This window comes from Aspergillus mulundensis, assembly GCF_003369625.1.
Source record: "Aspergillus mulundensis strain DSM 5745 chromosome Unknown scaffold_4, whole genome shotgun sequence".
Classification (NCBI taxonomy): domain Eukaryota; kingdom Fungi; phylum Ascomycota; class Eurotiomycetes; order Eurotiales; family Aspergillaceae; genus Aspergillus; species Aspergillus mulundensis.
In genome coordinates, this window is record NW_020797892.1 from 104,404 (window position 1) to 118,212 (window position 13,809).

The window sequence follows — 13,809 nt, forward strand, 5'->3', positions numbered from 1 at the left end:
GCCGGAGAGCGACTTTATAACCAAGTTAGGGCACGGCGGCCCCCACCCGCTATGGTTGGCTTCCACCAAAGAAGACCCTAAGCCGTGCATGGAGTGTGCGCACAGCTCCGACTTAATTCCTAAGTCCGGCAGCGCAAGAGCATTAATAATATGAAGCTGACAAATTCGAAACGACGTAGAGACATCGTTGTAGCCGAGATTACAGTGGCTCCTAGCTAGTAGCGCCAAGATACTGTTGTGTTAGGGCTTGATTATTGTGCCACAGGATGCTCTGGTAGAAGTAGGCCAAGCCAGTATTCTCCAGTACGAGGGAGCCGGAACCGGTGCACCGACGGAGCGAAACATTCGGCGATGCCACGACACCATCTAAGAGCTCAACCTTCTCAAGATCGCTCATGATGCATCCTGTGTTCCCCATTGCAGACACAGACGCTGTCTACCACAACGGGTCTTCGGGACTTCTCGGCAGGCTTTCAACGATCACATGGTGTATAGATCTCTCGTGCTCTCTATCTTCCCTAAGTAGAAGTGACATTTTTTGTCCGTGGTAGTCAGCGTAGCCAGCGTATACTAAACCGGCTAGGTTGGTGAGTCCGGTCCATGATGAGTTCCGGGTAAAGGGTCTGCGAGCGTACGTCTGCGAGGAATAGACCGATGCGGTGCATGCTCCTGGCCATCTGGATGTTTGGCCAGCGGTAGAGTGTCTGAGGACCATGGTCGAACTTGACTGAATGGATTTCGGGCCGTTCGCGACTTTCAGATATATCCGCGTTGGTGGTTTTCATCAGGTGGAGATCAAAGCCCACCTTGACGGTGTCAGTGCTTTCGTCAGTACAGCATTGGTTACTCGAGGCGCTTGAGTTAAGCAACTAGAATAACCCCGGCCTGGGGCACGGGACAAACTTTGGCCCATTTTTGCATGTCTCTGGTCTGTTGTAGTTCAGTTGGGGTATAGACCTGCATCTGATTTAGTAGTGTAAGTAGGGAACAAGGAGTGGTTCCAAGCTTCCCTTCGGCTCCAACCCAACCTGGATGATTGTAACCTCTAAGCCATCAAGGGAAGGATGACACATGACGCTTTCCAGCAGCCCAGAAAGGGTCCCCTCCCGCGCCAGAATGCGCAATGACAATCCTCTGTGGCGCTAGCTCGCTAACCCAATCAGTTATTCCCCTATCCTCAAGTTTTCCATATGGCGTAGCTTTGGTTGGGATAGCAGTATCCAACTTCGCAGCCACAGGCTTAACGAGCTCCGGACATTGCAAGTCTTGCAGAAACCCAGACGGTCGTTCAGATGCCTCCGCCTAATGAATGATACGTAAACGAGCGTCCAGTTTTGCTCGATTGAGGTAAACTGATCACTACCGCAGTCGAGATATCGGCGAATCCTGGGGACCAGGTCTCCAGTCCTAAAGGGTGGATGGGCAGCTGCGATTCGGCATTGAAGCGAAAGTATGCTGACTGAGGAAGTATTCAATTTGTCATGTTGGTCGGAAGAGGGATTCCCATGCCATCTCATCTAGTCTATTCTTCGCGAAGAGTGCCCGAGACCAGTCCTCGATACTGTAGCTAGTGCTGCTCGCAAGAAGGTTTGCAGGGAGCAACTCTCCCTTCTTCCGAGTAGGAATTGTAGACGATCATCAGTCTCCCTCAGGATTCGCTGAACTCCTTCCAGTGTCCCTTTATTCTATCTTCGGAGGGTGGTAGTTTCAACAGAAACCCCACGCTAGGACGATCCCCCAGGACTTCTCGTCATTGTGTGGAGCGGGCAGATCTGCAGGCACAGGGTATGTATCGCACCAGTACAAGACATTGCCGCCACGAGCGTAGCTGAGGTTGTTCGATGACAGCGAGATGAGGAGGGGTTTGACGCGGACATGCGAGACGTGGACGCTTTGGCCTAATGTTTCAAAAACGGAAATTCCGGTCGAGCCTCGCGACTGCGTGTTCTAGGTTATTGAATTCAGACACGAGATGGACATCCATATTCAACGATGCGTCTGTGGTAACCCCCGTAATAGAATGATCGAGGCGTTTGAGGCGAGATCTGGGGGCGCTAAGATGAGGGGTTGGCGGCGCCCCGCGGCTTGTTTGTGCATTGCTGGAGGCACCCCAACCGAGCAAGACACAAGGAGACTGTGTCCAGTTTAATTTATTGCCAGTGTGCGAACCTGACCAGCGTCAATCCAGTGGAAAGTATGGTGAAAACGATACGTCGAGAGAAATCAATACCTCTTACTTTCCTACATCAGACGCAAGGCTGTACGGAGTAGGTGTTCCCCAAGCCAAGACGCCGGACCCTTTAAGGCTGAAATAGCGTGCTGGGGCCAGAGGGTCCCGCATCAGGGGCCAACCCCGAGGCTCAAGCCAGAAGCGCTATTTTTATCGGCGTCAAAAAAAAAAGACAAATCTCATCTTGCTCCGTACGCGCTCCCCCTATGCGGATATGTCGCCATCATGAAGTTAAGGTTGCAGACGCTCTCGCCATGGATGGTGATAGTAGCGAGTGGTTTGTTTATAGGTGTGTCTACAGTCTACCTACCTGGGGTATAGAACCCCGCTAAACTTGGCAGGCGCGACCGCACGAGACTGCGTCTTTACCGACCCCATCGACACCGAGTTCTACAGCACCCACGATGCACTCTCCGCACTCGATGGCTGCACCACGATCGTGGCAGAGACTATCGAGCTCAGTGCACTTTATGATGATCTCCATCTACCAGATGTGCGCAACATCACGGGGTCAATCAACGTAGCGCGCCGGACTACGAGCTGGAGATCATCTGGGGGATACCCGATTTTGTCGACGATCGACCTGCCAAACCTAGAGCACCTCGGTGCCCTAGACGTCCGGAATGCCACGGCCATGCGGAATATCAGCATGCCCAGGCTCAAAGACGTTGGGAGCATCTACGTCCAGGGCTCGTTGTCCGACCTGAGTTTGGATTTTCGGTCCCTGGAGCGTGTCCCTGCGATCGGGGTTAGTGGGAGGCTTGAAGCGTATGAAGCTCTCTTTTCCTTGGTTGCCTTGGGACGTCTGCTGATTATTCTGATCCCAGGCTAAACTTTGACTCCCTGCGGACAGTCGACAATGACCTGAGCATTGATAGCTGCGGTGCCTGTGGGAGATGGGATTTGGGGCGGGAGCAAGAGACCAGCATAGCGCTCTTGTTCCCTAGCCTTGTCTCCGTCGGATACCTCAAGGTCTCTGGATATCTCAACTCGTGCGCTGCCGCCTTATTCTCCTCTTGTCTGTCTTGACGGAAGGCAAAATTAACCCATCACAGTATTAATGTCGCGAACCTCGTCTCCGCGGGACCGCCTCTCGACCCAGGCGACAGCCAGCTATCGACAGACTCCGGAGCACGCCTCCATCTCACACAAGCAAATGAGACGTTAAGTCTGAACTTGACGAACCTCGCCGCCGTCGATAAGCAGCTTTATATATGGGGAGAGGTGGGAAGGTACGTTACCTGCCTGCGCATATTTTGCTATACGATTGCGTTACTTACCTTGGAAATCATCCCAGCCTCAAGATGCCAGCGTTGAAAACCACAAACGCAACGATCCACATCGACGCCTCAGCACCACTAAATATAAGCTTGCCGCTCGAGTCCGCCGAGTCTATCGATCTGCGCGGACGCATCACCGGGTATATACCCCTCCCTACTTCTCTTACAGATTGTCCAAACTAACATATCAACAGCGTGCACCTCCCCGACCTCTCCACAGACACAAGCATAACCCTCTCCTCAATTTACGAATGCGAAGAAGACGAGCACTCTTCTCTCACCAACGTAACCTGCCACATCCCGTCAACTGGCCTCTCCAAAGCCGCAAAAATAGGCATGGGTGTGGGCATTGCAGCCGGCGTGGTGCTCATCGTCCTCGCCGGCTTCTTCTGCTTAAAACGCTCTAGGAAGAGGAAGGCAGATAGTAGGGAGATAGTCGACTTACCGGCTTACGGGACGGGCTCTGCGGTGCCCCTGCAGCCGGGCGGGAGGCCGGAGACGCCGCCGCCGCCTTACTCGGCTGGGCCGACGTAGACCAAGCTCAGGCGTTAGCTGGGTTAGAATGGTGAACTTTGTATATAGATAATACTCATTTGGGCGCCAATCTATACCTTGAGACATGTCTGTTCGAGATGATGATCCCTTTGGCTAGCAACTTCAATTGTGAATGCATTGGATACAATATGATAGGAGAAGGCGGTAATCAAGGGCCCCATTTGCGGCGCGAATCAGTCAGCTGCCCTGCTGCTCGGTATAGTAATTCATAGAACATAGATATAATGGTTTCACTCAACTCTGGGCTCTCGCAGTGAAAGCATGGATGCTTGGTCAGGGAGCTAATCATTCTTCCGGGGCCCGGTGAAGCAGCAGCTGACCTGATAGAAGATAAACGGCAATAGTATTGGCGTTCCGTTCGTAAAGATATAGCTTTTTGCTCGGTGATCGACATAATGGCATGATGGGACCAGTAGCACGGGTTAGCGAAAGACGTCTTAGATTATTTTCACCTGCCGAACGAGAACTCATGCAAAGCAGCCAAAGGACTCGAAATCACCTTGGGAACCCAGTGCAGACTGATATGCGCGGCGCAAGGGTGGATGAACACATGTAAAGAAGAAATATGGCAAACAGGTCGCAGTCGTCAGAGTCCGCGATGGAGGACTACTTACCTGCACCCAACAAAGTATAGGGCGGCCCGAATAAGGCGACCATGGGACAAATGGCCGGGCTACTGGGCGCCACCGACTGGATTTGGAACTATGCGTCTGTGGCGTCGAGATGTAGGGCATGTGACAGAAGATTAAGGGAGCTAGGGTCGATGTCGAGGGGTTGGGAAGGATACGCCTCTTCCTCTTTTGCCTTGAGCTTCAGCAAGGCAGAATATCGACTGGTACCTTCTGGGCTAGGAATCCCTGTACTCCGTAGGCGCCACCTGTCTGGGCTTTCCCAAACCTGACGGGGACATCAACCGTACATATACATGCATGCTTTTTTAGCACGTCCTAAGCGAGCCGGAGATGTCACCGCATTGACACTCTCACAGTGTTCATTAGCACCGACACCGACATTCCATCGACATTGGCACTGACCTCCGACAACTCAGACCAAATGCCGAGGATGGAATCCGGGGAAAGTCATCTGAAGTACCGGTATGTAGCGCACTGACATACCGACAGCCCTGCCTGTGTTACCGTCGATCCGTAGATCATTGATCTATGCGGCGACTTCTGCAGCGTCAGTGACGTTTCCTGGTTCTCGGCACGTCTAAGATGCCAGGGGTCTGTATCAAGGCTAGTGGATAGTCTCGGCTGCTTGGCGGCTCGTGATTGATTACCGGGGTTTTTGTGTTGCTTTTGATCTATAGACCTTTCAATCAGTTGAGAATATAAGCTTGATCAGAGTAAGCTCTCGGTTGACCGAGGAGTAGGCCGGTCATCTAAACAGGGATAACCCTGGCTTGAACAACCGCCAGGATACAAAAGTACCCGTGAGCTCAGGCTTAATTAAACCTTATTCTGCCCTATCAGTGGCAAATGAAACCTTGAAGCTTTGACCTCAGGGCTTCATCGCAGCGTCGTAGGTCCCCTTACGCCAAGGGTGACATGGTCTCCGCAGCCTTCCGCATACACGTCGACACGATATACTCATCCGGCACATACCAGCAAAAAGGGTCAGGGGTCCAACCCGGGCAACCCAAAAGCCATTGAATCTTTCCATCGAAGACGAGTGTAGATTGGTATGCAGCACCGATCGACGACGCCCAACATCCATTCATTGAACCCCTTGCGTCGCGCAGCAGCAATCGACTGCACGTTCAGACCCCGGACTAGGCAAGCGAAGCTGGATTTCAAACTCGGCCACTGAGTCGATGCCAAAGCCAACGCCGACTGCTGACATAAATACCGGGGAGGAAATAAGGTACGCATGACCGACGTTGCGGAGTCGCGGACGCAGGAAAGTACCGATCCTAGCGGTTCTAGTCCAGACTCCACTGGCACTTGCGGTAGCCGCACTCATATGTAGGCGAAGGGACTGCATATGACATCCTTTGTTTGACACTTCAAGCACGGCATGGACGTAGCACGACGTTAACCAGAAGAAGGATCCCTTGCGAGACAGGGCTGACCGCGAACCTATTGAAGCTTGTCAGCTCAACCGTCGTACTTATGACACTGAAAGAAAGGTGGCAGTACTGAGTAGCACAGCATAGAAAAACAAACTATCAGGCAGAGGGCCGGCTCTAGACTTCACTGTCCAGACCGTCCGGTGACCAAGACCGAAGTCCCCGAGAGCGAGAGCGAGCGTCGGCCTAACAGCGCCCGTGCGCGGGGTTGGCAACCATAGGTACGGTAACAGTGACACAGACCAAGCCACATGCAAGCCTGGATGGCACGGACAGGGTTCGCACACTTTCTTTGTCTTTGACTCGATCCTGCCGGCAGTGGGAGGAGGCTCGAGTGCTCAGTGTGACAGTGTCGGTGCAAGAACAAAGAAAGGCGATCGGTGATCTGGGCTAGTCGGCTCGGCGTGTCGATCTGATGGAAAGGATCGTCGATGGGCTAGACCGCTTTAGGAAGGCGTTCTCGGGCTTAGCTACAGCTCTCAAAAACGTTCTTTATTCACGGTGCTGGGCGATTAAGAAAGCGACGGCATATTGAAAGCTGAAGTAGATTGCCTAGGTAGTTAAATCAGTTCGCGTTTGCCAGGCAGACATTCGCACCAAGCTTTGGGATGTAGACAGACCCCGAAATGACTCGGAGTTAAAGGGTATGTAGCGACTAGCGGTTAGCTGATCATCTGTCATCCAAGTGGCTGGGACAGGGACCAATTTTGAGAACGAGATGACATCTGCGACAGCTCTTGGGATCTCAGGACTACCGAGAATAACTACCGACGTGCGATTTTGCCACTGTACCATGCTTCATTCACCGCAATTTGCCCCGTCCGAACCACGGTAGCGGTCTCCGCATGCTACCAGATTAAATTGGAATGACAGGAACCGGTTCATCCTCAACCTGATCTACGGTACCTCAACCAGGGTTATGCATAAACTGGGTGCATGGTCATCATGATGTGCAACTACGTCGTACCGGCGGAGAGCCCGCGGAGGTAGCGACAGCTGCGACAGCAATTGTTCGAAAATCAGAATCGAATGAAATGTTGGGAAAAGTATGTATTCTATAGTCATAATCGTACGTGTACTGTACATGAGGTTAAAACGAAACGTAGAACACCGAACCCCTTTGTATGCATGGCGATTATTAAGTTGTAGGTCTTCTCAATAGATGAAGCAAGGATGAGGTAAGATGCGCTGAACGTAACATTCCAAATGTCAGGTCATGCAGGCGCGGAAGTTTGAGCAAATGAGATAAACGAGGGTATCAAGGCGTGCATCACTCGGCGAAGTGGGTAAACCTGCGTAATAAAACGAGAGAAGGAAAAGGGAAGAAAAAGACATCATGTCTATCCGATCTGGCACGTAAATCGTAATCTGGATGTACTTTGCGGTGCCGTCTAGTTTCATTCCGGCCTTAATATTTCAGGAAACACGGTGAGGGTCGTGGATCAAAGTCTGCGATGAGGTGATGGCTCGGGTGAGGTCTGTTCCATGTCGCTCAACGACTGTCGTTCATCCAGGTCGCTTCCACCAGTGCGCCTTTGGTTGCGCAAGGCGGGGAGGTGGCGCCTCCTAGCGTTAATGAACCAGTTGCTGATCTGCGGATGTCAGCCGACGCTTGAGAGAATGGGCAAAAAGACAAAAGTACCTGGTTGATTGTGAGACCTGTGCGAGACATGAGCACCTGCTTGTCCTCCTCACTCGGGTAAGGGTGCTCCAAGTTCGTATGGAACCAGCCCTTGAGGATCTCGGTGACAGGCTTTGGTAGGTTCCCTCGTCGGCGTCTATTCCTCGAGTCGGTGGAGTCGCCCATGATCCCGAAATTTGACTGGGGTGCGTGTGAAAGCGGTACAGAGACGTGCTCCGGGTCACTCTGATAAGCCATGGTCGGGTAGTGGTATCGCATCTGACCCTGAATAGGCGGTACGCCCCTGAAAACATCGGCACTTCTGTCGGCCATCGAGACAGGGATTGTCGGGGGTGAATGGTGGTATCCGTGGGGACCGACAGGCCTCGTCGTCATTTCTGGTGGTGGTGGAAGACCTCTGGGATCGGGGTATACTCCCATCCCGCGCTCGGGATACGACTGCAGATCGCGAATGGAGGGGAGCGCAGGACTCGGGCGAGAAGACCGCGATGTAGCGTGTTCTCTAGGATCCGAATTAAGAGGCATGTCGTGTGATGATACTGGACGATCGCGCAATTGTCTAGAGTTATAGTATGAAGTAGACTCGATCTCTTCGTGAAGGTGAGGTGGGAGCAGCTATAAAGCGCAGTCAGTATAATTACTTTTTCCCGTGCTGACATGGACTGGGCCCAACAGCACAACAGTCAGCACTAGCAGACAGGGACTGTCCTGGCTTACTTCGCGAAATGACGGCAAAGCCTGGCTGTCAGCCGGCAGTCCGGTTGCGTATGGAATGGCCATTCTATTAGAACTCCGCCTCCGGTCAGGGTCCCGTGGCATAGACAACAGATCCTAGCGAATAGCAGTCGAGCACCCAATTCAATCGAAGAATTTGGGCTGAGTGGTGGATGATTAAGAGTAGGTATGAATCGGGATGTGTTATTGCACAGCAGAAGCCGGCCCGCGGCTGTAACAACGTTTTTGTACCACCCGGTGGTGAGAGTGTCTAGTAGAGTGAAGTGCTGATGAGGTGGGGAATATCGACGGTCAAGGACAGGAGGCGATGAATATTTAAAGAAGATGAAGGAAGGGGGCGAGTAGTGGGTGTTGGGAATATAGAGCAGGAGCAGAGTCTAAAGTAGTCGAGGCACGATGATGACGATGGGGAACAGCTGAACTCAACCAAGGTTATGCAAGGAAAGGAGGAGCCAACTGACACTCGAACACTGACTTTCCACTTGACCATGGCCACTGCGTTTATAATCCACTCTTCTTGCTACACTTCAGAATGCAGACTTGAGACTCACTGTTGCAGTGAGTCTTCCCTTGCTCACCCTAATGCTTACAGTGTTTCTCTACACCGAGTACTCCATGCTGTGATCACTATCCAGGCCGCAACAATGCAAAATCCCGAAAAGGAAAGCGAGATTTGAAATTGTTAGCGTCAGACTTGGGCTGGTCCAGCGTCCCAGTCCATAAAGGCAGCAGCGCCCATGGGTTAGAGGAACAGGGGGGGAGATCCGACAGAAGCGCCGATCCTGCAGTGGGCAGAATAATTGCCAGTGGGCCCTATGCCTGCGGGTGAGGGGAACTTCTTTTTTTGCTTTTTTCTGGGTTTCCATTTGTGTTTTCTCCAATTATTTTAGTGAGGGGAATAATGCTCATTAATATTCCGGCCAAGTGAGAGTTTAATTTCTCGGTTCCTCTGCTTTGGTACCTCAACTATGACAGATGGCGCCAAGCAAGCGATGAGCAGTTCGTAAATTCTCCATGCTTCAACTTCAATGCTACCATTCTGTGGAGAGTCACAGTCACTGCGAGTCATCTGGGAAGACCCCTGTCCCGTCTGACTGTTGTATGACCTGATCTAGCTGACAGATCCTATAAGCCCGAGCAAGGTGGTGACCGGCAGAAGCATCCTTCTTTTTTATGTTCACTATTCTAAGCTCCCTGCGTCGACAGCTGTGCTCTCCAGACTTTTTCCACTGTAGGATCCTGGTCGCTATTTTCTCCCGCCTCCTTGACCGTCTAGGCTCGCCCTTAAACAGAAGATAGGTGAGAGTAGTCCATAGTCATGGTTTGGATGGAGTAAACTTCCAGAACGCCGCATACTTCTTCGAGTCTACAATAGCACTGTAAAAGCGGTGCAGTGTCCTGCCGAGGCTGCGACATTCCCCATACAGATCGCTGATTCGAAACTTTGCCACCTTGACGGAGTCGCCCCATCCGGCCAAAGTCTGCTATGAATAGCCGTCTCTTATTAAGTGCGAATCTCCCGAGGGTGGAGCTGGCCTCCTACGCTGGCCTCCCTGCGTAGCAGTAAGATGAAGGACGGTCTTCTTGAAGTGTTGGACATCGGAACCATCCTGGAACATGTCTTGCAGGAAATGCAGCAGCAGCAGCCAGGGAGAATGGCTTGCTAGTAATGCAGGAGAGGCTGCCTCGCGGGAATATGTTGGCAGGAACTTTGAATCCGTGGTTATATTTTCCAGGCCAGTTACATCCAAGAAAAGACTAGATTCAAGAAGCAGGTGCACAAATCACAGACACTCTAGTCTCTGCAGCGAGGGAGGCAGATCAACCGGGCCTTGGATCCACACTGCGGTCGTGTCAAATCCAAAAAAGGTCACAACATATCACAGTCCCAGCCAGTATTCCAAGTGTTCCATAGCTTCTCCGCCGTGAAGGATTCAAGGAGGCAATGTGAAATCCATGCAGTAGTGAGGCGAGGGTGACGGCAATGGCGTTGGACCCGCGTCTTCCCGCTGCATGGTCTTCACGGAAGCCTGAGATACTGGATTCTGGAACCGATCGTTGCATAGAACTTGAAGCGAGTCATAAAGATCGATCTCTAACATCGACAGGAGAGGAAATGAAAGGGGTAATAATTAGAGGCCGGATCTCGACGCTGGGCCCAGTTAAACACTAGGAAATGATTCTAGTTTCCAGGACAGGTAAAGCCCGATCGCCCTCTCCACTCCATTTTCGAAGATATAACCATGCGCCAGCATGGCTGCATGCCGACTGCACGCTTCAGAGTTATACACCCAGGCGACTGCTCTCGCTGCGGGGAGGATCCACGTCATTCCCGCAGCCGGAGACTCTTCTTTTCGCTCAAGACTCGGAGAATAGAGTTGATCACCAAGAGATCTCTCTTTCGTTGGTAGATACGAAATACGGATCTACTCCGCAGTTCAGCGTGGGGTGAAAAATACTGAGTTTCTAAGTGAATAATTGGATGCTGAATGCGATGGCGAAGGTCATCCGAAAAGTCAACGACAGCGACAGGTTGTAAACTCGTGACTGACACAGATCCCATATAAAGTGCATACAAGAGTGTCCTGTGCAGATGACATCTTATGCAGGCATGGTTGCAAAGAGATGGTGGTTGCAACAAGAGGCAAGTCTGTGTTCCCTACAACGAATTCCTGTGGAAGAGAGGGTCGGATATGCTGGTAGAATCGAATTCGGAAGGTGAATGCCAAGAGGGTTCTTGCAGGCTGGTTGACTGGCTCGACTGAGATGACCTAGAAACTTTAAGGTCCATAACAACGAGCCACCTGAAGGATTGAGGGCCACGAGCATGACAGTCTGACAGATCCGACTCGCCCACCTGGGTGCATAAAAGTAGGCAATTTCGGCCTACCAGGTCAATAGTTCGATGAACGCTATCTGCGTAGTGGCTTTGACGACCCCACGAGGAAAACGAGATCATCCTTAGCGAGCTGCGAGCGTGGCTGCCAGATTCCGGTGCAGAGTCATGACTCGATCCAATTTCAGCCACTGAGGCAACAACAGCTCCACTGTGGAACAGTCGATAGCATCATGAATCATAGCTTTCCGAGTTGACCGACAGTCTGGTATAACCGTATCACGGATGCGGTTGGATATGGCGCATGACCGTGGGAATCCGCCTGTCCGACCGAGCTTATTCTGAGAGGAACCGGCCAAGCGCAACTCATCAGGATGCCCCCTGTTCCTGTCAGCGTTTCTACAGCACCCGGAGCTTACGGAGTACTTGCGTTTCCGGCTGAAGGATCTGCTCCCCTCATCGCATCTCTGTGAATGGACGCCCGAGTCGAGGCCAAATGTCGGGGCTGGACGAATTATTGGGCCTATGATAATTGCCAGTTGTCGAAAAAGCCGAAACGACTGATACACCGCAGGTGCCAACTGCCAACCTCTCGCGTGCACGCTAAACTAGCGAATCTCGTGGCCATCGATCCGCCGAGATTGATTCGCCGAGGTCTGCAACTAAAATTTTGACAACTTGAGACCGTCGGCACGAGCCACCTGTGTTGAATTTGGTAGCCAATCTTAGGAGATGTTTTGCAAATACTCTTGTTCTCGGCCAGAACCACAGCAATGGCAAGTCCCATCACATCGCTCCGCACTCGGAGCGATCGAGCGTGTTTGCGTATCTGCGTACTCGGACTCGATGAGGTGGCCGATGGGCGATTAGCGTAGCGTCTTTAGCTCCGATCCCCACCGGACTTGAGGCTGAGTCAGCGCAATCACAGGCGCTACACCTCGGATCGCGTCTCCGCTGGCTCCAGGATTCACATTTGGCGACAGGGGCATCCACATCCAGTCATCCACAGATTCCACACCCACCGTCCATTGTAACCCAAGCGGCTGGTAAGTGACGTCTGACACTTCTCTGACAGGCTGACACTACTACTGACACTGACGTGACAGCCTGACAGGGGTTGTGCGGGATTTCCCCATCATCTGTTCCGCCGCCGTCTCGCCTTTCCCAATTTCAAGCCACGCCTCGTCTTGTTTCTACTTCCCGGGGCCCTGACGTTTGATCAGTAGCCTCCGGGTCGTGATCGTGCATATCGCAGGGATAAATCAGGAGCGGCGATCGCTGCCGAAAGACCCAGCTTGAGCAAATTATCATCGATCGAAGGCTGTCAAACACCGCGCCGAATCCTGTGGGAGCCTGGGAGGCCTAGGCAAACCTTGACCCAGTGGTTCGTTGAATTGACCAATTTTTGATAAGCCACAGAGGGAGGAGTCCGAAGGAGCTACAATGACCTGTGGCTATTGGCTGCGATCTTGCAGATCCCGGCTGACCGAACCAGATCGGGCGAACTGCTGCGAACTGCTGCAGTCACTGTGATTCTGACTCGCAATAATTCTCCGCTGGAATTTGTCATTCTGCTTCCGACTGCCACTTGTCGCCCGTCAGTTAGTCTCATGTCGCTCGTTTCCTGGTCGTCGGGTTCTTAAGAGACTATGAGCTGCTCTGCTATATCTACAGGGTCCGGCTTCGGAGGTAGGAGTATAACACGGCTTGTCCCGATGAAACTCTTCTGTGACATCACTTGTTCCAGAAATACGCATTCTTAAGCCACGAGTTGCGACTGATCAATGATGGGAACATATTTTAAATTCTCCGACATTTCAACCATGGTTTGCCCCCCTCACTTGCCCAATCGAGATTGGCTTTCCAATAGTCTGCCGCTCTATTGTATTGACCCAGTCACCCAGGTGAGCTAGTGGGAACGGACTTCCTCCGATCATTCTATCTCCTATGTTTGGTTGGACTCCAAAGGGCAGGATAATCGGCCAAACAGCTTGCAATATCAGCACATTTCCTTGTTTTCTGGACCCCCTTGAAGCACGGCGAGCCTCCGTTCTCATACGCACGGATGATCGACAGCCTATAATTTGCCCTGCAGGAGAGGAGTTCACCCCTTGGTTGATGGGGGGGGGACTGGCGGCGACATAACCGGGAATGGCCTGTCCACTTTCCGAAAATGGACATGACGGCCGTTGTTCAGAACAATAATAGTCTTGTTTTGCTGACCCTTTGTGACACGTCACACTGCTCGCCGACAAGACGTATAACGTTGACCGGGTAGCCACGTTGTGCTGGCGCTGAACGACTTCTAGAAAATCCTTCTTCTCGTTCCCCGTTCTCGTGAAGCTGCCGCTGATGATCTGTCCAGCTCGATATTGATACCCACCCCCCGGCCATCCACTCCATTCTCCGCTTTGGGAATGGCTGGGGTTCAAGGTTCGCAACGCCACACTGGGATCCCAGCTC

At 52.2% G+C, this 13,809-nt stretch overlaps 2 protein-coding genes across 2 annotated transcripts; one reads left to right on the forward strand and one right to left on the reverse strand.

Annotated features, from left to right (window-relative positions):
• Nucleotides 1–2,455: 2,455 nt before the first annotated feature.
• Nucleotides 2,456–4,044, forward strand: DSM5745_04593 (uncharacterized protein; the record flags this gene model as incomplete). Its single annotated transcript, XM_026746609.1, has 6 exons — nucleotides 2,456–2,519; nucleotides 2,572–2,998; nucleotides 3,058–3,222; nucleotides 3,286–3,462; nucleotides 3,528–3,650; nucleotides 3,705–4,044. The coding sequence occupies 6 exons, from the start codon at nucleotides 2,456–2,458 to the stop codon at nucleotides 4,042–4,044; spliced, it is 1,296 nt and encodes a 431-aa protein (XP_026604089.1).
• Nucleotides 4,045–7,575: 3,531 nt separating this feature from the next.
• DSM5745_04594 (homeobox domain-containing protein) lies at nucleotides 7,576–8,555 on the reverse strand (the record flags this gene model as incomplete). The annotated part of the gene is made up of 3 exons (XM_026746610.1): nucleotides 7,576–7,725; nucleotides 7,776–8,390; nucleotides 8,493–8,555. The coding sequence occupies 3 exons, from the start codon at nucleotides 8,553–8,555 to the stop codon at nucleotides 7,576–7,578; spliced, it is 828 nt and encodes a 275-aa protein (XP_026604090.1).
• Nucleotides 8,556–13,809: the final 5,254 nt, after the last annotated feature.